A 20,639-nucleotide genomic window follows, 5' to 3' on the forward strand; every position below is an offset into this window, starting at 1 on the left:
GAAATAATCTGTCTGTAAACAATTGTTGGAAAAATGTACAAAGTAGATGTCCTAACCGACTTGCCAAAACTATAGTTTGTTAACAAGAAATTTGTAGAGTGGTTGAAAATCGAGTTTTAATGACTCAAACCTAAGTGCATGTAAACTTCCATCTTCAGCTACGTCATACATGATATTTCTACAGTTGACGTTGATGTTTACCCGGACTTGCTTTACTTAATTGCCCCTAAATAAAGTTGGATGAATAAAGTTGTATCGAATTAAATGAAATACTTGAAACACCAGCAACAAATAAAAGACACAAGGCACCCAAATGTTTTTTTTATGAATAATTTATTGCCAGTAGGAAAGCGTGAGCTAATGGCAGTATTCAATAAAAACCTTAACAAGACCATAGCACTGCTCACACCCACATAGACATCTGAAAAAGTCAAGTGTCTATGGATAACTTTGCACTATAAATATATTGGGTCCCATTTTCGTGGTGGAAAAATAAAGAGGTTCCAAAGTCACCATGTACAAACAAACAAATAAAAAATTGAACAACACAAGAATATGCAGTCGCTCATCGAAAGACCCTTTCTGAAATGAGCAGGAGACGATCAACTTTCAACGGATACATTGTGTTTTGGAAAAGCAGAGCTCTTCTCTTTTGTTAAACAAGTTTCGTTTTTTTCTTCTTGTGAATGAAGGAACAGTAAGGCTGATAATGTAACACACCATTTAACTTGTGTTTTTTTTTTGTTGGGGGGGGGGGGGGGGGGAAATGAAAGCATGAAATATCTACAAAACCTAGTAAACCTTGAAATCAAAACTGTACATTTAAATTTACATTGAAAATGAACGAGGATTTGTATCAAAAAAGGTAAAACTGTTTTACCTCTACAAATACAGATATCATTCAGTGTTAATGGTGTCAATGGTTTTCTTTTTTTCTTTGTAGTTGTACATCAATGTACTTTTCCGTCAGACATTTCTTGTGCATAATTGACATTTACTTAAAGCAATGGCACAGCCAACTCAAACACGGGTATTTTTCCAGTACTGCAGGATTTGGACTGAGTAGATAGAGGAGGCTACGGGGTCCAGTGCTAAATGATATCTCCTTGAAGACACTGCCGCCCAGCCAAGCAGCCTTCAGAGTAAGACCAGTCCCGATTACTCCTGTTTAGGTGAACAAATTCATTGCTCTCTGTGTGTACAGTGTCTTACGAAAGTATTCACCCCCCCTTCGCATTTTTCCTATTTTGTTGCCTTACAACCTGGAATTAAAATAGATGTTGGTGGTTTGTATCATTTGATTGCAGCTCCTTCAGGGTTATCTTTGTTCTCTTTGTTGCCTCTCTGGTTAATACCCTCCTTGCCTGGTCTGTGAGTTTTGGTGGGCAACCCTCTCTTGGCAGGTTTGTTGTGGTGCCATATTCTTTCAATGTTTTAATAATGGTTTTAAATGGTGCTCTGTAGGAAGTACAAGGTTTTGGATATTTTTTTTATAACCCAACCCTGATCTGTACTTCTCCACTCCCTGACCTGTTTGGAGAGCTCCTCGGTCTTCATGGTGCCGCTTGCTTGGTGGTTCCCGTTGCTTAGTGGTGTTGCAGACTCTGGGGCCTTTCAGAACAGGTGTGTATATATACTGAGATCATGTGACAGATCACGTGACACCTTTCACACAGGTGGAATTTATTTAATTAATTATGTGACTTCTGAAGGTATTTGCTTGCACCAGATCTTATTTAGGGGGTGAATACATATGCACGCACCACTTTTTCGGTTGTCATTTTTTCGAAACAAGTAATTTTTTTCATTTCACTTCACCAATTTGGACTATTTTGTGTATGTCCATCACATGAAATACAAATAAAAATCTATTTAAATTTCAGGTTGTAATGCAACAAAATAGGAAAAAACGCCAAGGGGGGGTGAATACTTTTGCAAGGCACTGTATGTATAAGTGTGTCTGTGTCAGTGTAGTGTCTCTTTGTGTTGTGTGTAGTTGTAGTGTGTACATACACAGGTAGAGGGGGTTAACATAAGGTAGAGATGGAGGGGTGGTGGTTCAGGCACTTTTGTTTGGATCCAGTGTCAGACTTCAGTGTGCTGTTGGGAGTCCAGTGCGGGGATGGCCAGCCGCTCAAAGTGTCCCTCGTCACCGCTCTCATAGTCGCTCATCATGACCTCTGACTCCTCGCAGCACGCCGACATGTCCGAGCAGGAGGCCGTGGATGTGTACAGGGACATGGACATGTTGTCCAGCGCCGGCGCCTCAAAGTCCCCCGTCCGTACCCCATGGGGTAGCCGCCCCGGTAGCTGCTGGCGCCGCCCATGGTGGACGTCGGGGTGGAGTTGGTGGCGGCCGTGGAGCTGCCCCGGCCCAGGCTGCCCTCAGCGTCGCTGGGGTAGTGGTGGTGCGGTAGGTACTGGTTAAGGCTATAGAGCTGGGGCAATGGTGGGCGGTGGCGAACCCCCGAGGCCGAACTCGAACCTGGGCTGCCAGGAGGCGCCAGGTCCCTCCGGGGTGGTTCCAGGTTGGCGTAGCGGTCGCCATACTCGGGTAGCGGCGGCAGGGGCAGGTCCTCGTGGGCAGGGAAGTCCTCTAGCGGTAGCGGGAAATCGCTCTCGATGTCGTAGCCGCCGGGGTAGTAGTCAGTATCGATGGCGTTCGGGTCACTGTACAGGGGGGCCGGGGACTCCACGACCTCATACTGCGGGAACTCCTGGATTCCAGGAAGTTGAACACTTGGCATCCAATCAGAGGTGTCCCAGTGATAGCCTGTTGGACAGGATGCAAAGAATTAGACACCACAGGTCCCACCACCTTACGCCTCAAAGCACATACACACACACACCAGCAGCATGTTAGTGTTAAAAACCCACACCATGCAATTTTCATGACAAACCAACACATTCAGTTGGATGTGTTAAAAAATAAACACAAAAATCCCAAAACAGTTTAAAATGCACACACATTCTTTGCAAATACACGTACACACACATAGTATAAACAAATCCTGATTAAGATGTAATACACTTGAAACAGACACTTTTACTACATTTACGGAGTGGTTTATGCTGAGATCATTTCCAAATGGGGGTGAATACGATTAGTGATTTTCAAAGCAACGTTTCAAACATTTGCTTTAAAATTGGCTCAATTTATTTTTTTGTGTTAGACATCAAAGGAATCTAACTTCATTCAACGTGGGACTATAATATTGTTTCGACCAAATAATGCTTACACATTTCCAGTCTTATTTCCTCACAGCATCTACATCATGCAAAGGATTGTTTTGTTGGTTGACATTAAGGGGAGGGAACACCACTGGGCTTCAGGCAAAAAAATTACAAAACAGTCACCTCTTGGGTTCTTGAGATCATGAGCCAAAAAAGACTCTTTAGAAGAGGCGAGACGGGAGAGAGGGAAAACAAGTCATGTTAAGAACCCGAGAGAGAGAAGCCCAGAACAAGAATGAAACATGAAAAAAAAACACCTACTGCTCTTGAGTAAAGACACACTCTTACAATACAAACAACAGTAGTGCCATTTTCTTAAACGGTCAATTGAGGGGCGAGGGAAATTAACCTAGCCCCTTCCAAATGACATTTTTGCTGCTCTGTTAATTGGCCAATCGTGTGAGACATTTCAATTTTGAGACTCAAATTAGGCAGCGCGATTCAAATTACAACAATTTGGATGTCAATGAGATGGGGCATATCATTGGATAAGGAAATGGCGTCTCCGAGGCCTAACTCATCATCCTGACACTGAGGACGGAGCATGAAACTACCAGACCTGGGTTAAAATAGTATTCAAAATCATTTCAAACTGTGCTTGCCTGTTGCAATGGAACCAATAGAAATGTGTTTTTAAAGTGCAAACTCCGCCCACCTGCTACTACTCCAGGCAGGTGGAAGCAAACACTTAAAGTACTTGAAAGATTTCAAATAGTATTTGAACCCAGGTCTGGAAACTACGGAACGCAACCACACAGAAACACCACAGACGACTAACAAGTATTGAGGTGATAGTAGTAAAAAAGTACCTTCTCCTTCCACCGAGTCAATAACAGAGTTGACAAGGTGGATAACCGTCACTATGGAGGCTTGTGAAAGGTAAGAGAAAGGAGCAGATGAGGAATATATTTACATTAGTACAAATGATTTGGAAAAAGAAACCAAACAAAAATGGAAGAGCACGTTTGCGTCGGGAAACGTTTCCCTACAAAAACATTTTCCCCCCCTGGGTTGCTCTGAAACGTATGTAGTTTTTGGTTGGTGGGGGGGGGGAGGGACGAAGACGGGAGGGTAAGACTGACTGCATGATGTTGAAGGATGTCTACATTGGATGTTTGGGTTTCAATGGTTGGTCACAACACAAAGGTGGAACGGGACACGGTGGAGAGGGGAGTTTGGTCTTTGTGCAAGAGAACACACAGCAACAACATACGGAGATGCTAGGGGTGCCATTGATAGTATGGAAGGAAGGATCAGAGAAATTCTCAAGGATAAAAACGCCTTTCCAGCCCTAAAATAGCTAAGACTATATTTTTGTCCAAATACAGTCTAAAAAAACAACTAAATAATACTTCACAAAGAAGTAGAAATATTTTCTATATAGATATACTGTAAAGATATCTATGATAAATACATTAGATCGATGTATCAGAAATCCAGCAGGTTTTCACGGTCAGGTTATAAGGATAAGTACAGATGAAGGTTGTGGTGATTGATGGCAAACACATTCCCCACAACCCAATGTGAAATGAGGGCAGATATGGGAGAAGAACCATCATATGTACTTTATACCCTTGCTTAATTCTCCTCGCTGTCTTCTTCAAACATCCATCCGTGGCTAGATTTTGTTTTAAAAGAAACACATGCGAAAAGAGAGACAAAAAAAAGGGACATACAAGTAAAATAAGAGAAAATAACTTAAAATCATGTTATGATGCTAATTTGCAAACTTCCTTGGCTCATGCTAATTTCCCCTCTTGCCACTTCAGTGGGGAAGCCTGTACAAGCACGCCTGTTTTGCGGCTCGGGCTGAGTAGAGGGCGAGAGAGAAAAAAAAGAAAGAGACCGACAACAGAAAGGCCTTTTTATTCCTGGAGAATCTTGCAAAAAATTTTTTTTTTCTCTCTTTGATCGCTTCCTTCTGTACCGAGGTGATTGAGGACTTACAAGCTGACCCCTAGTTAAAACCGTGTTCTGGGTCTGTGGACCGATTTGATCCAAATGGGAACTGAAGCCCCGCAGCAAAAAGGGAGAGAGAAGAACACATGACCCCACAGAGCCACCGCCGCAGCCAATCACGGCATGCAAAGAGCGATGATTAGCATGTAGCATGTTCACAAGTCAACTACGGCCGAGGGGCCACTCTACAAAGAACTGCAGTCAAACAAGAACCAGAAGAGTTTTCCACAAGCATCCCCACGTGTGCTTTCCACTGCAAACATGCAAGAGTCTGATGTACTGCTTCGGGAATTCAGAATTATAGAACCAAAGTAAAAGAACATATTTAGATCTACATTAAGAACAAATATGGGTCTGTAGACGACCAAACTTGCTTCACTTTGGGTATAAATCAATCTAGTCAATACATTAGGACATTTATCAATGAAAAGAGGTTTGATGCATACCGTTATCGTCACAGGACTCGGACTGGAAGGAGCTGAGGGACTGGACCTCAGACATACTGCCCCTGGTGTTGTAGTGACAGGCACTGTCCTCCACTGGCTTCTTGGTCAAACAGTGATCCAAGTCTACTACCTTAGCTGGAGTACAGAAGCACAGACACACAGAGATGTAGGTGGGTGAAGTAGTATGTCCGGGAAGAGACGACACGCAGGGATTTGCTACATTTCTACTGTGATCAAGTTCGAGGGGTTTTTGTACTTTGGCTTTAGTATTGGACACGAGGGTTGAGAGATATTTGCCCCTTTAATGACTAGATAGATCATTCCAGACTGTACAATTGATGTCCATATTTATAATATTGTCAAATTATTTAATGACAATCTTAGTATGGTGAAAAAATCATATGTTAATTCATTTCGACATATTCAGTCTAACTGATAAAACTGCACAGTTTTGATTTGTAAAGTTCAAAAAGAGTATAACTCTTGCATTTCCCGACTTATCGTCAATATCAAATATCACGATAGTCGATTTAATCATATAAATCGGCCCAACCCCATTGGACACACCGTGAATGATGTGAAGGTAATTCCCACCAATGAGCCTAAAAAAAATCTATAATAGGGAATCTACAAATATGAATCAACAATAAAGATATGGACTGGAGTAAAGGAGCTTTACCGTCGTACTCGTAGTCCCAGCTGGGCTTCTGGATGGAGTCGCTGTCGGAGACCGAGTTGGAGGGCGGCGGCGGAGGCAGGTTGGGCGCCACGCTGCACACGGCAACCGTCTTGCGGTGTCCGTGCATCGTGTCCGGGTTGAACGTGCTGAACTCGGGGTGCTCGGGGATGGCCGAGCCCTCAAACGAGTTGCGGTCCAGGTTGTTGCGCGAATCGCTGGGGATGCTGGGTGTGTACGAGCTGGGCCGAACAGGCACCTGCGGCGGAATGTCAGAGTAAATGTTCTTACAGAGCTTTGCGTCAAAGTAGGGCCCCTGGAGGAAGGGGTGCGGCGCTCCTAGGCCTCCCGGGCTGCGCTTGTTGTCGTCAGACTTGGACTTTCTTCGGCACGCCCTCTTGCGGATGACCACGAAGAGGACGACCAGGAGGAAAATGGCGGCCACAAAGACCACAATACCGATGACTTCCTCAAGGCCGATGTTCCAGGAGGTGGAGATGAACTCGTTGCGGACCTCGGAGCGGAGTTCGCATAGCCACCCGATGTAGCCCAGGGAGCAGTTGCAGGTGTACGAGCCGTAGGTGTTCTGGCATTGGCCGCCGTTGGAGCACGGGTTCTTCAGGCACTCGTCCACATCACCGAGGCACCTGCACCGCGATGAAAGGACAGGGAGGATCAAGAGACAGCAAAACGTTGGCAGTAAAAGATAGTCGTTTGGCAAATGGACTACGGGAAAGACGGTGGCTTTGAGAAGTAAGACGGCTGCCCTTTTTGCACACATACCTGTCACCCTGGAATCCCTGTTCACACTCACACACAGGACCATCCAGGCTGTCAATGCACTTCCCACTGTTTTTACAGGGGTTGTCTGTGCAGTACGGCCCCACCTGGCACCTGTAGCGAAAAGATACGTATTCAATACAGCAGCCTAGACCAAAGAGTAATGCGAAATAACCGTATTACTTCCTGACAGTCACTGATCCAATGCAGCATCCGAGTATCTCAGAGAATTATCGAGACGCGTGCATGCAATTCCAGCTCTGCGGAAATGCTCAATGCCATTTCCTACAGTGCAACGCTTCCGTTTTTTGTTATCAACACGAGGCTCAGGCTCGATTTTCATTTCAGATTAAGCGAATGGAGGAGTGCTAACAGATGTTATGGAGAATAGGCCCTGGATAGGAGCAACAACAAAAACGCAGATAAGATGAGATTGTTTCCTCTGTCAAAATATTTATACAACACATGCCAAAACAGATTTTTTTTTTTTTGAAAAAGTCATCCAAACATTGAAATTGGTAAGAGGGCATCATTTTTAATACCACGCTTATAACAAGTAATAAATCCTTATCTGTCAGCAAAAGCCAGGAAAAATGGTTCGTCTGAGCTCCCAAATCTACAATTCCATTTTCACCCTTAAGCAGTACATTATGTTCATAAAAGCATCATATCTATGCGAAAGAGACAGATTCATACCGTTGTCCCGAGTACTGCCCTCTGCACTGGCAGTAGAGGTCGTCGCCGCGTGGCACGCAGGTTCCCCCGTACAGGCAGGGGTTGGAGGCACATGGGCTGATGCCAATCTCACAATGAGTACCCATGAACGAAGCCTTGCACTTACAGAAGTAACCTGGTGAAACAGCAGAGAAAGCATAAGAGAAAGGTTGGACATGCCATTGTAATTTGGTGTTCACAGGGCCGTGGGGGAAACAGGTTTGGATTGAGGAATGAGGATTACAGCTGTATACTTTAACTTTGGGCTTAGAAACGCACATTCGGATGACACAGTAATCATCTTCAGATAATCAAAACGTTGGGCATTATAAGCAGACTCGAGTAGACACGACACCAGGCGACAAAAACCACAACGGGAGCTTCGTACCTCCGTTGGCCAGTGAGGAGCAGCTTCCCCCGTTGGTACATGGGTTGCTGGAGCAGCCCTCGGTGGCGGGCGCCAGCACGCACCCGGGTGCCACGTCCACCGCGTCCTCCAGCACGGCGTGGGCGCCACGCGCCTTGGTGTTGAGAGGCAACTCTTGGCCGTTGAGCACGATGGCTTCCACGCAGCCTCGGAGCCCATTGGTGAGGGGCAAACTGCGACCGTGGCGCCCAGCTGTGGAAGAGGGGTGCTGGCGCACATGCCCGCCGAAGTAGACGCTGTTGTCCAGGTTGAGTGTGCGCAGAGTACCCGGCGCTGTGCCCGAGGCAGCGTGCACGCGGTCCAAGACCAGCTTGGCGTAGTTGCCATCCACCTCGAGGGTGACCGCGTGCCAGTCGCCGTCGTTGACCTGGGTGCTGTGTACAGAGACGATTCCAGGGCCACTGCCACAGTCAAACTTGTACTGCAGGCGGCCATTCACAATCTGACAGAAGGAGAAAGGGAGAGAGAGGAGTTAGGCCCCGTCCAGATAGAACCGCTAGTCCCTACCCACCATAGGAACTTCTGCAGCTCTAACCAGCCTGGATAAGTAGCAGCAATATGGCAAAACGGTCACCTTGCCAAGGCGGGGCTACCATAATTAACCAATAAGGAACGGGCGGGGGTGTGGTATATGGCCAATATACCACTGCTAAGGGATGTTCTTAACTGGTTACAAATGTAACCAGAGCAGTACAAATAAATGTTCTAGCAGGGCAGACATTTGACGAACTGACCTGTTGGGATGGTGGCATCCTATGACGGTGCCACGCTGATAGTCACTGAGCTCTTCAGTAAGGCCATTCTACTGCCAATGTTTGTCTATGGAGATTGCATGGCGGTGTGCTTGATTTTATACACCTTATACACCAGCAACGTGTGTGATTGAAATGAGTCGAATCCACTAATTTGAAGGGCTGTCCACATACTTTTGTGTATATAATGTATCTTACCGTATCACATTGTCTTGTGATATCATGTAATATTCAAACCAGTAAGCTAAATCTCTTGGAGCACTAGTGTCCCAAATGGCACCCTATTTCTTCTATAGTGCACTACTTTTGACCAGAGCCCTATGGGCCCTGCTCAAAAGTAGTGCACTACGTAGTGAATAGCTAGCTGATCCTCTGGCACCTAGACCGTACACCGGTGAGGAATGTGTGAGAAAGTGCTTTCCTCTTCCCTCTCAGCATTCCCTGAAAATAGCACGGCTGTGTGTGTTGTTCGACATGCAGTCCCACCACCGCATTCCCAGAGCCCTTTCACGCGAGGATCATAAAAGACAACCAGCACACAGCATGGTGGCCCCCCCAAGGGGAGGTCCTGGCAGCTAGCGATTATCAGGTCGTTGCCTACACAGGATAACATGGGCTAATACGGGGATTGGGCATGGGACTGGGAGCTGGAGCAGCAGACTCAGAATAAATAGGACAGTACCCACAGCACAGACAAGAAAGTGGTTTGTTTACTGTGATTTCATGCCCAAGCTGGGAAAAATACTACGGTGGACTTGAAATGGTGTGGGAAGGAGATTTATGTTCTTATAGTCTGTGGCTAGTAGCTAGAATCCGGCGTCTTCTCACATAGACACGCGCACACCGTGTTTGACCTTTGACCCACCTCCAGGATGCTGTAGTCGGTGCCCTTGGCGTACATTACGGTGGCGTGGCTGGAGAAGGTCCTCAGCCTGAGGGACAGCTTCATCTCCTCCTTGTTCTCATTCTCCATCAGACGGTACTTGACATAGCCCGTCCCGCTGAACGTCAGGGACTGGCCGTCTGGGGAGGGGGGGCAAAGATAAGTATGGGGGGGAGAGATAAGAAGAGGGAGAGACCGATAACTAGACAGTGAATACAGAGACAAAACAAACAGTAGGTTCATATATATTCATTTGACAGTTCATATCAGTGAGCGAGAGGGAGAGAGGGGAAGTAGAGAGAGAGAGATATGCAGAGAGGGGGAGATAGAGAGAGTCAGATAGGATTAGAGGTGTGTCTGCTCTTACCGGAGCACTTGCCCTGCTTGGCACCATCTGTACACACACAGCTATACTTGGCCTCCTTCCGGTCTGCCACACACTCCATGCCTTCTGGGCAGGGGTTGGCATCACACAGCTTGTTCACCGTGGGACATTTGCCACCTGGAACAACAACATACACGGGTTAAGAGCATGATGAAGCCAGAATGGGTTCAGGGGGTCAGGGGGTGAGGGGTGTGTGTGTGTATTGATATAGGTCTATGTGTGTGTGATGGGGTGGGAGGGGTAAAGGTGTGTGTGTGTGTGTGTGTCTATTTATGCACATCTATGCTTATGTGTGTGTGTGTGTGTGTGTAGGCCCATGTACGTCTCAGTGTGTGCCTGTCAGTACCTTCACATTGACAGGTAGCCGTGCGCTGGTGTCGTGGCGTGACGAAGCTGAGACGGGCCGTGCTATAGGTGGACATGGCGGTCCTGTCCAGGCTGATAACCTCGTCGCAGAAGCGCAGCGGGCAGTCCAGGCCGGCACACAGCTTCTTGACCACGCGCACGAGGCGCACGCCTGTCATTTCCTCGATGACCGCCGCAGACGAGTTGAGCTTGCGGAAGACCACCTGGAGGAGCAACGGTGAAGACGTTAAAAAAAATTTTAGATCAACCTGGAAGTCCTTAAACGGACATGTGACATATTTCAGCGAATTCGGCACTTGACTATTCTTCATGATGAATCCTAGAGTTTTGATTCTATTTCACAACTGTAAATACATTCGGTCAATTTCTATGGTTGCCAGTCTTCTTTTCGTACTTTTATGCTCGTGGAAGACAGACCAGCATTTTAAAAGCTATTCATACATAGTGTGCCATATTATATGTTATGCTAAAGTTAATATCCCTATCATCATTATTACAAGCATTATATTGCGTTGAATTATTACATATGCTATTGGTATTATTATCGGTATCATAACCTCATTGGCTAGTAAACCAAGTAAGTGCTGATCTAGAATCAGTCTTGCCTTTCAGATCACAATTGATAGGATGATATGGACAGGGGGAGGACCTGATCCGAGATCAGCACTCCTACTCTGAGCCGTGGTCATGGTTCTTACCTCCTGTGGTTGGTAGGGACTCCCGGACTTCTCCAGAACCAGTAGAACATCCAGGTCTCCTGTCCCCTGCTCGGAGGGCTGCAGACTAACCAGCTGGGCCTCGCTGCGTCTCACCCCCGCTACATTCCTCAACGCCCGCTGGAACGTGCGCCAGTAGTCCCCGACGAACTCCTCGGGCGCGATGCCGGCGAAACGCACGGCGATGGAGTTGTCCAGCGCCTGCCGAGTCACTTGGCGCACGTGCACGTTCACATCGGCCGTCGCCGAAAAGCGCCCGTCCGTGACGGTGATGTTGAGCGGGTAGTGGCCCACGTCAAGCGGGCGCTGGGCGATGACTTTCCCGTCCGCGGCGGAGACGGTGAACAGAGCGTCTTCCGCGTTATCATGGGATGATGGAGGTGCGAGACTGTAAGTTAGCGTGTCGTAAATGTCCTGGTCGGTGGCGTGGATTTTGCCGAGCACGCCGCCGGGGTACTCCTCGCCGGCGACAGAAATGTAGATGTCCAGCGGGAAGACGGCGGGCGGGTAGACACTCTCGTCGATGACCCGGATGCTGATGTAGGCTGTGGAGAGGAGCTGGGGCTTGCCGTTGTCAGCCACCTAGAGGGAGAAAAGGGAGAGGAGAGAGGGATAAGTCACACGTTGTGTCTGTTGCGCGCGAGAGAGAGAGAGAGAGAGATGACCCAACTAAAGCTTGCATATTAATTATCAAAAACTCATACTAGGACTTAGGCCTAGTTATAAAATGTCTCCAAAACTTTGACACGATTCACTTATTTTACTGCTTTCATTCAACAAGTCAACAAAAAGTACAATTTCTGACAACGTATAAGCCCAAATAACTGCCACCATGTCGGCAACCATGTTAAAGCAGACTATCACTCAGCAATCCCCCATATCACCCCTACACGGGTAATAACGGGTAATAACATAACTGTGCTCGACCTATGATGGACTATCACTGCGTCAGTTGCGTGTTAGTTTGCTTGTTTATTATACTCTAGTATCGCCAAATCACTTATCGTCCAAGAGCGCCCAGAAGGCTAACCAAATGACATACAGGGTACAGCAGAAAAACAAACAAGACACATGTTGGAAGTACTCCATCTTTGCCATTCATTTTGCTGTATGCAGCTCCACTTCCCCACTGTAGAGGGAGCTTATGCTCTTCCATTCTCCTAATCCTGAACCTTCCCCACTCATCAATACACAAGTCAAAATGGACCACCTGCAGAAAGACTAAGGGCCTACGTGCTCAGACAAAATAAAAATGTCCACCTGCGTTTGGAAGGCATTTACACAGCCAGAGACGCTACAGCAACCTCTGGAGAGTTCGGGGAGGATTACCAAACGTTAAGAGAGAAATACACAGTGTAGAACAGATGGAATTGTCGGTCAGAGAGAAGAGGGAAACCATCTCGGCTCTGCTCAATATATTTCTATCTGCAACATTCAGAACGTCAGTCTGAGTCGAGAAATCGCACTTCTTTCTCATCCGCCTACTCCTTTTCTCCGAGGAGAGAGAGAGAGCGAGGACAGTAGTTCACCGACTGGCAACACGCGAGCTGGCTACGGTGCTCACCACTATGCCTCTCATGTGAGATGTTCCGCCTTGCACTCTGATTCACTCTGTGTGAGAGAGGGCAGCAGGATTTTTTATTTATTTATACATGGTGATTATTTAGATTTGACGCTATAGATCTTGTTATCATTTTGATGTTTCTAAGAGAGGTTTATCACAGTGGGCAGCGGCAGAGCAGGCTATTTTCCACAGAAAGAGAGAGAAGGGAGAGAATAGTAGAGAGGTAAGCATAGGTATAAGTATGATGGGGGAGTAGAGAGAGAGAGAAAGTTAAAGAGAGATACAGAAAGAGAGAGAGAGAGATACAGAAAGAGAGAGAGATACAGAAAGAGAGAGAGAGGTACAGAAAGAGAGAGAGAGGTACAGAAAGAGATACAGAAAGAGATACAGAGGTACAGAATGTATCTCTTTCTGGATCTCTGTATCTCTTTCTGTATCTCTTTCTGTACCTCTGTATCTCTGAGGTACAGAAAGAGATACAGAAAGAGATACAGAGATCCAGAAAGAGATACAGAGATACAGAAAGAGATAGAGATACAGAAAGAGATAGAGATACAGAAAGAGAGAGAGAAAGAGAAAGAGAGATACAGAAAGAGAAAGAGATACAGAAAGAGAAAGAGAAAGAGAGATAGAGAAAGAGAGATACAGAAAGAGAGATACAGAAAGAGAAAGAGAGATACAGAAAGAGAAAGAGAGATACAGAAAGAGAGAGATACAGAAAGAGAGAGATACAGAAAGAGAGAGATGCAGAGAGAGAGACAGAAAGAGAGACAGAAAGAGAGACAGAAAGAGAGACAGAAAGAGAGATGCAGAGAGAGAGATGCAGAGAGAGAGACAGAAAGAGAGACAGAAAGAGATGCAGAGAGAGAGATGCAGAGAGAGTTACAAAGAGAAAAAGAGATACAGAGAGAGAGTTACAAAGAGAAAGAGATACAGAGAGAGAGATACAGAGAGAGAGAGAGAGAGAGATACAGAGGTACAGAAAGAGATACAGAGATACAGAAAGAGATAGAGATACAGAAAGAGAAAGAGAGAAAGAGAAAGAGAGATACAGAAAGAGAGATACAGAAAGAGAAAGAGATACAGAAAGAGAAATACAGAAAGAGAAAGAGAGCTACAGAAAGAGAAATACAGAAAGAGAAAGAGAGCTACAGAAAGAGAGAGCTACAGAAAGAGAGAGCTACAGAAAGAGAGAGCTACAGAAAGAGAGAGATACAGAGAGAGAGAGAGATACAGAGAGAGAGCGATACAGAAAGAGAAAGAGATAAAGAAAGAGAGAGACACAGAGAGAAAGAGAGATACAGAGAGAGAAAGAGAGAGATACACAGAGAGAAAGAGAGATACAGAGAGAGAAAGAGAGAGAGAGCTACAGAAAGAAAGAGAGAGCTACAGAAAGAAAGAGAGAGCTACAGAAAGAAAGAGAGAGCTACAGAAAGAGAGAGATGCAGAGAGAGAGACAGAAAGAGAGAGATGCAGAGAGAGAGACAGAAAGAGAGAGATGCAGAGAGAGAGACAGAAAGAGAGAGACAGAGAGAGATGCAGAGAGAGAGACAGAGAGATACAGAGAGAGTTACAAAGAGAAAAAGAGATACAGAGAGAGATACAGAGAGAGAGTTAAAGAGAAAGAGATACAGAGAGAGAGATACAGAGAGAGAGAGAGATACAGAAAGAGAGAGATAAAGAAAGAGAGAGACAGAGATACAGAGAGAGAAAGAGAGATAGATACAGAGAGAGAAAGAGAGATAGATACAGAGAGAGAAAGAGAGATAGATAGATACAGAGAGAGAAAGAGAGATAGATACAGAGAGAGAAAGAGAGATAGATACAGAGAGAGAAAGAGAGAGATACAGAAAGAGAGAGAGAGAGAGATACAGAAAGAGAGAGAGAGAGAGATACAGAAAGAGAGAGATACAGAAAGAGAGAGATACAGAAAGAGAGAGATACAGAAAGAGAGAGAGAGAGAGATACAGAAAGAGAGAGAGAGAGAGAGAGATACAGAAAGAGAGATACAGAAAGAGAGAGAGAGAGAGAGAGATACAGAAAGAGAGATACAGAAAGAGAGAGAGAGAGAGAGAGAGATACAGAAAGAGAGATACAGAAAGAGAGAGAGAGAGAGAGAGATACAGAAAGAGAGATACAGAAAGAGAGAGAGAGAGAGAGATACAGAAAGAGAGAGATACAGAAAGAGAGAGATACAGAGAGAGAGATACAGAGAGAGAGAGAGAGATACAGAGGTACAGAAAGAGATACAGAGATACAGAAAGAGATAGAGATACAGAAAGAGAAAGAGAGAAGAGAAAGAGAGATACAGAAAGAGAAAGAGAGATACAGAAAGAGAAAGAGATACAGAAAGAGAAATACAGAAAGAGAAAGAGAGCTACAGAAAGAGAAATACAGAAAGAGAAAGAGAGCTACAGAAAGAGAGAGCTACAGAAAGAGAGAGCTACAGAAAGAGAGCGCTACAGAAAGAGAGAGATACAGAGAGAGAGAGAGAGATACAGAGAGAGAGCGATACAGAAAGAGAAAGAGATAAAGAAAGAGAGAGACACAGAGAGAAAGAGAGATACAGAGAGAGAAAGAGAGAGATACACAGAGATAAAGAGAGAGAAAGAGAGAGAGAGATACAGAAAGAAAGAGAGAGCTACAGAAAGAAAGAGAGAGCTACAGAAAGAGAGAGCTACAGAAAGAGAGAGATGCAGAGAGAGAGACAGAAAGAGAGAGATGCAGAGAGAGAGACAGAAAGAGAGAGACATAGAGAGATGCAGAGAGAGAGAGACAGAGAGATACAGAGAGAGTTACAAAGAGAAAAAGAGATACAGAGAGAGTTACAAAGAGAAAAAGAGATACAGAGAGAGATACAGAGAGAGAGTTAAAGAGAAAGAGATACAGAGAGATAGATACAGAGAGAGAGAGAGATAAAGAAAGAGAGAGACAGAGAGATACAGAGAGAGAAAGAGAGATACAGAGAGAGAAAGAGATAGATACAGAGAGAGAAAGAGAGAGAGATACAGAAAGAGAGAGAGAGAGAGATACAGAAAGAGAGAGAGAGAGAGATACAGAAAGAGAGAGAGAGAGAGATACAGAAAGAGAGAGATACAGAAAGAGAGAGAGAGAGAGATACAGAAAGAGAGAGAGAGAGAGAGAGAGAGAGAGATACAGAAAGAGAGATACAGAAAGAGAGAGAGAGAGATACAGAAAGAGAGATACAGAAAGAGAGAGAGAGAGAGAGAGAGAGAGATACAGAAAGAGAGATACAGAAAGAGAGAGAGAGATACAGAAAGAGAGAGAGAGAGAGAGATACAGAAAGAGAGAGAGAGAGAGATACAGAAAGAGAGAGAGAGAGAGATACAGAAAGAGAGAGAGAGAGATACAGAAAGAGAGAGAGAGAGATACAGAAAGAGATACAGAGATACAGAAAGAGATACAGAAAGAGCTACAGAAAGAGATACAGAAAGAGCTACAGAAAGAAAGATACAGAAAGAGAGATACAGAAAGAGATACAGAAAGAGAGAGATACAGAAAGAGATACAGAAAGAGAGAGATACAGAAAGAGATACAGAAAGAGAGAGATACAGAAAGAGATACAGAAAGAGAGAGATACAGAAAGAGATACAGAAAGAGAGATACAGAAAGAGAGAGATACAGAAAGAGAGAGATACAGATACAGAAAGAGAGATACAGATACAGAAAGAGAGATACAGAAAGAGAAAGAGAGATACAGAGAGAGAGACAGAGAGAGAGATACAAAGAGAAAGAGAGATACAGAGAGAGTTACAAAGAGAAAAGAGATACAGAGAGAGAGAGAGATACAGAGAGAGAGTTACAAAGAGAAAGAGAGATACAGAGAGAGAGATACAGAAAGAGAGACAGAGAGAGAGAGATACAGAAAGAGAGATAGAGAGAGAGAGATACAGAAAGAGAGACAGAGAGAGAGATACAAAGAGAAAGAGAGATACAGAGAGTTACAAAGAGAAAAGAGATACAGAGAGAGAGAGATACAGAGAGAGAGATACAGAGAGAGATACAGAGAGAGAGAGATACAGAAAGAGAGAGAGATACAGAAAGAGAGAGAGAGAGAGAGAGATACAGAGAGAGAGAAAGAGAAAGAGAGATACAGAAAGAGATACAGAGAGAGAGAAAGAGAAAGAGATACAGAAAGAGAAAGAGAAAGAGAGATACAGAAAGAGAGATATACTGAAAGAGAGATGCAGAAAGAGAAAGAGAGATACAGAAAGAGAAATACAGAAAGAGAAATACAGAAAGAGAAAGAGAAATACAGAAAGAGAAAGAGAGATACAGAAAGAGAAAGAGAGATACAGAAAGAGAGATACAGAAAGAGAAAGAGAGATACAGAAAGAGAGCTACAGAAAGAGAGAGATACAGAAAGAGAGATACAGAAAGAGAGAGATACAGAAAGAGAAAGAGATACAGAAAGAGAGATACAGAAAGAGAAAGAGATACAGAAAGAGAGATACAGAAAGAGAAAGAGATACAGAAAGAGAGATACAGAAAGAGAAAGAGAGAGACAGAGAGAGATGCAGAGAGAGAGACACAGAGAGATAGAGAGAGATACAGAAAGAGAAAGAGAGATACAGAAAGAGAAAGAGAGATACAGAGAGAGAGACAGAGAGAGAGATACAAAGAGAAAGAGAGATACAGAGAGAGTTACAAAGAGAAAAAGAGATACAGAGAGAGAGAGAGATACAGAGAGAGATACAGAGAGAGATACAGAGAGAGAGACACAGAAAGAGAGAGAGAGAGATACAGAAAGAGAGAGAGAGAGAGATACAGAAAGAGAGAGAGAGAGAGATACAGAAAGAGATACAGAAAGAGATACAGAGATACAGAAAGAGATACAGAGATACAGAAAGAGAGAGATACAGAAAGATATACAGAGAGAGAGATACAGAAAGAGAGATACAGAAAGAGAAATATACAGAAAGAGAATATACAGAAAGAGAAATATACAGAAAGAGAAATATACAGAAAGAGAGAAATATACAGAAAGAGAGAAATATACAGAAAGAGAAAGAGATGCAGAAAGAGAAAGAGATGCAGAAAGAGAAAGAGATGCAGAAAGAGAAAGAGATGCAGAAAGAGAAAGAGATGCAGAAAGAGAAAGAGATGCAGAAAGAGAGAGAGATGCAGAAAGAGGAGAGAGATGCAGAAGAGAGATGACAGAGAGAGAGATATACAGAAAGAGAGATGCAGAAAGAGAAAGAGATGCAGAAGGAATAAAGAGATGCAGAAAGAGAAAGAGATGCAGAAAGAGAAAGATGCAGAAAGAGAAAGATGCAGAAAGAGAAAGAGATACAGAAAGAGAAAGAGATGCAGAAAGAGAAAGAGATGCAGAAAGAGAAAGAGATGCAGAAAGAGAAAGAGATGCAGAAAGAGATGCAGAAAGAGAAAGAGATACAGAAAGAGATGCAGAAAGAGAAAGAGATACAGAAAGAGATGCAGAAAGAGAAAGAGATACAGAAAGAGATGCAGAAGAGAAAGAGATACAGAAAGAGATGCAGAAAGAGAGAGAGATGCAGAAAGAGAGAGAGATGCAGAAGAGAGATACAGAGAGAGAGATATACAGAAAGAGAGATGCAGAAAGAGAAAGAGAGATGCAGAAAGAGAAAGAGATGCAGAAAGAGAAAGAGAGATGCAGAAAGAGAAAGAGATGCAGAAAGAGAAAGATGCAGAAAGAGAAAGATGCAGAAAGAGAAAGATGCAGAAAGAGAAAGATGCAGAAAGAGAAAGAGATACAGAAAGAGAAAGAGATAGAAGAGAGAATGCAGAAAGAGAAAGAGATGCAGAAAGAGATGCAGAAAGAGAAAGAGATACAGAAAGAGATGCAGAAAGAGAAAGAGATACAGAAAGAGATGCAGAAAGAGAAAGAGATGCAGAAAGAGAGAGAGATGCAGAAGAGAGATACAGAAAGAGAAAGAGATGCAGAAAGAGAAAGAGATGCAGAAAGAGAAAGAGATACAGAAAGAGAAAGAGATACAGAAAGAGAAAGAGATACAGAAAGAGAAAGAGATACAGAAAGAGATGCAGAAAGAGAGAGAGATGCAGAAGAGAGATACAGAAGAGAGATGCAGAAAGAGAAAGAGATGCAGAAAGAGAAAGAGATGCAGAAAGAGAAAGAGATGCAGAAAGAGAAAGAGATGCAGAAAGAGAAAGAGATGCAGAAAGAGAAAGAGATACAGAAAGAGAAAGAGATACAGAAAGAGAAAGAGATACAGAAAGAGATACAGAAGAGAAAGAGATACAGAAAGAGAAAGAGATACAGAAAGAGAAAGAGATACAGAAAGAGAAGAGATACAGAAAGAGAAAGAGATACAGAAAGAGAGACAGAAAAGAGAGAGACAGAGATACAGAAAGAGAGACAGAGATACAGAAAGAGAAGAGAGATACAGAGAGAGAGACAGAGATACAGAAAGAGAAAGAGAGATACAGAGAGAGAGACACAGAGAGATATAGAGAGAGAGATACAAAGAGAAAGAGAGATACAGAGAGAGTTACAAAGAGAAAAAGAGATACAGAGAGAGAGATACAGAGAGAGAGTTACAAAGAGAAAGAGATACAGAGAGAGCGAGAGATACAGAGAGATAGATACAGAGAGAGAGAGAGATACAGAAAGAGAGAGATACAGAGAGAGATACAGAGAGAGAGAGAGGGAGAGATAGAGAGAGAGAGCGATACAGAAAGAGAAAGAGATACAGAAAGAGACAGAGAGATACAGAGAGAGAGACACAGAGAGATACAGAGAGAGGGATAGAGAGAGATACAGAGAGAGAGAGTTACAAAGAGAAAGAGAGAGAAAAAGAGATACAGAGAGAGATACAAAGAGAAAGAGAGATACAGAGAGTTACAGAGAGAGAGATACAGAGAGAGAGACAGAGAGAGAGAGACAGAGAGAGAGACACAGAGAGAGAGAGTTACAAAGAGAAAGAGATACAGAGAGAGCGAGATACAGAGAGATAGATACAGAGAGAGAGAGAGAGAGAGAGAGAGAGATACAGAAATAGAGAGATACAGAAATAGAGAGATACAGAGAGATAGAGACACAGAGAAAGAGATACAAAGAGAAAGAGAGATACAGAGAGCGAGAGAGATACAGAGAGAGACACACACAGAAAGAGAAAGAGAAAGAGAGAAAGAAAAATAAAGTGAAGAAAATACAGTAATAGAAGGAGAGAGAGTGACCAACCAACACTCCATATATGCTCCTATAGTACCTGGACATGCAGCAGGTAGTTCTCATTGGTCTTCCTCTTCAGCTCTTCCACCACCAGCAGCACCCCCTGGTGGTTCACCTCGAACACACCCCCCTCATTGCCGTCGACAATGGCGAAGGCGAACGGCGGCCCATTGTGCGTGGCGTCCCGGTCGGTCACCATGAGCTGGACAACGCTGGTCCCCATTGGACGATTCTCCTGCGAGAAAAGGAAGTGGTTTAGACTTAGTATTCGGGGATACTGTGGGCAGTAACGACTGCTCTGTGAGAGAGCAGGAGAGGGGATTTGATGTGGGAATCAATCTTGTGAATCAATCTTTCCCTTCCTGGAAGGCTAAGCCATTTTTTTCAGTGTGCGTATATATGTGTGTGTTTGTGCACAGACACCAAATCCCTATATCAGATTTCTGGTTTTCACTGTCGGCTCCTCAAAAGGAAAGACAGAGATACCTGACGGTGCATCCCTATTTTCCCAATCACTACCTCCCTTCCTGATAGTAAAAAGGGAG

At 44.2% G+C, this 20,639-nt stretch overlaps 1 protein-coding gene across 1 annotated transcript in view; it reads right to left on the bottom strand.

Annotated features, from left to right (window-relative positions):
• Positions 1 to 318: 318 nt before the first annotated feature.
• The window catches only part of LOC109894162 (protocadherin Fat 1-like), a 100,343-nt gene continuing 80,022 nt past the window's right edge, over positions 319 to 20,639 (bottom strand). Inside the window, 12 exon segments of the mRNA XM_031828463.1 lie at positions 319 to 2,274; positions 2,277 to 2,773; positions 5,640 to 5,774; positions 6,319 to 6,962; positions 7,099 to 7,209; positions 7,792 to 7,945; positions 8,198 to 8,678; positions 9,854 to 10,011; positions 10,239 to 10,373; positions 10,603 to 10,825; positions 11,321 to 11,920; positions 20,132 to 20,329. Of these exon segments, the coding sequence (XP_031684323.1) occupies positions 2,086 to 2,274; positions 2,277 to 2,773; positions 5,640 to 5,774; positions 6,319 to 6,962; positions 7,099 to 7,209; positions 7,792 to 7,945; positions 8,198 to 8,678; positions 9,854 to 10,011; positions 10,239 to 10,373; positions 10,603 to 10,825; positions 11,321 to 11,920; positions 20,132 to 20,329 (3,525 nt within the window). The 3' untranslated portion in view covers positions 319 to 2,085.

This window comes from Oncorhynchus kisutch, linkage group LG7, assembly GCF_002021735.2.
Source record: "Oncorhynchus kisutch isolate 150728-3 linkage group LG7, Okis_V2, whole genome shotgun sequence".
Lineage (NCBI taxonomy): Eukaryota > Metazoa > Chordata > Actinopteri > Salmoniformes > Salmonidae > Oncorhynchus > Oncorhynchus kisutch.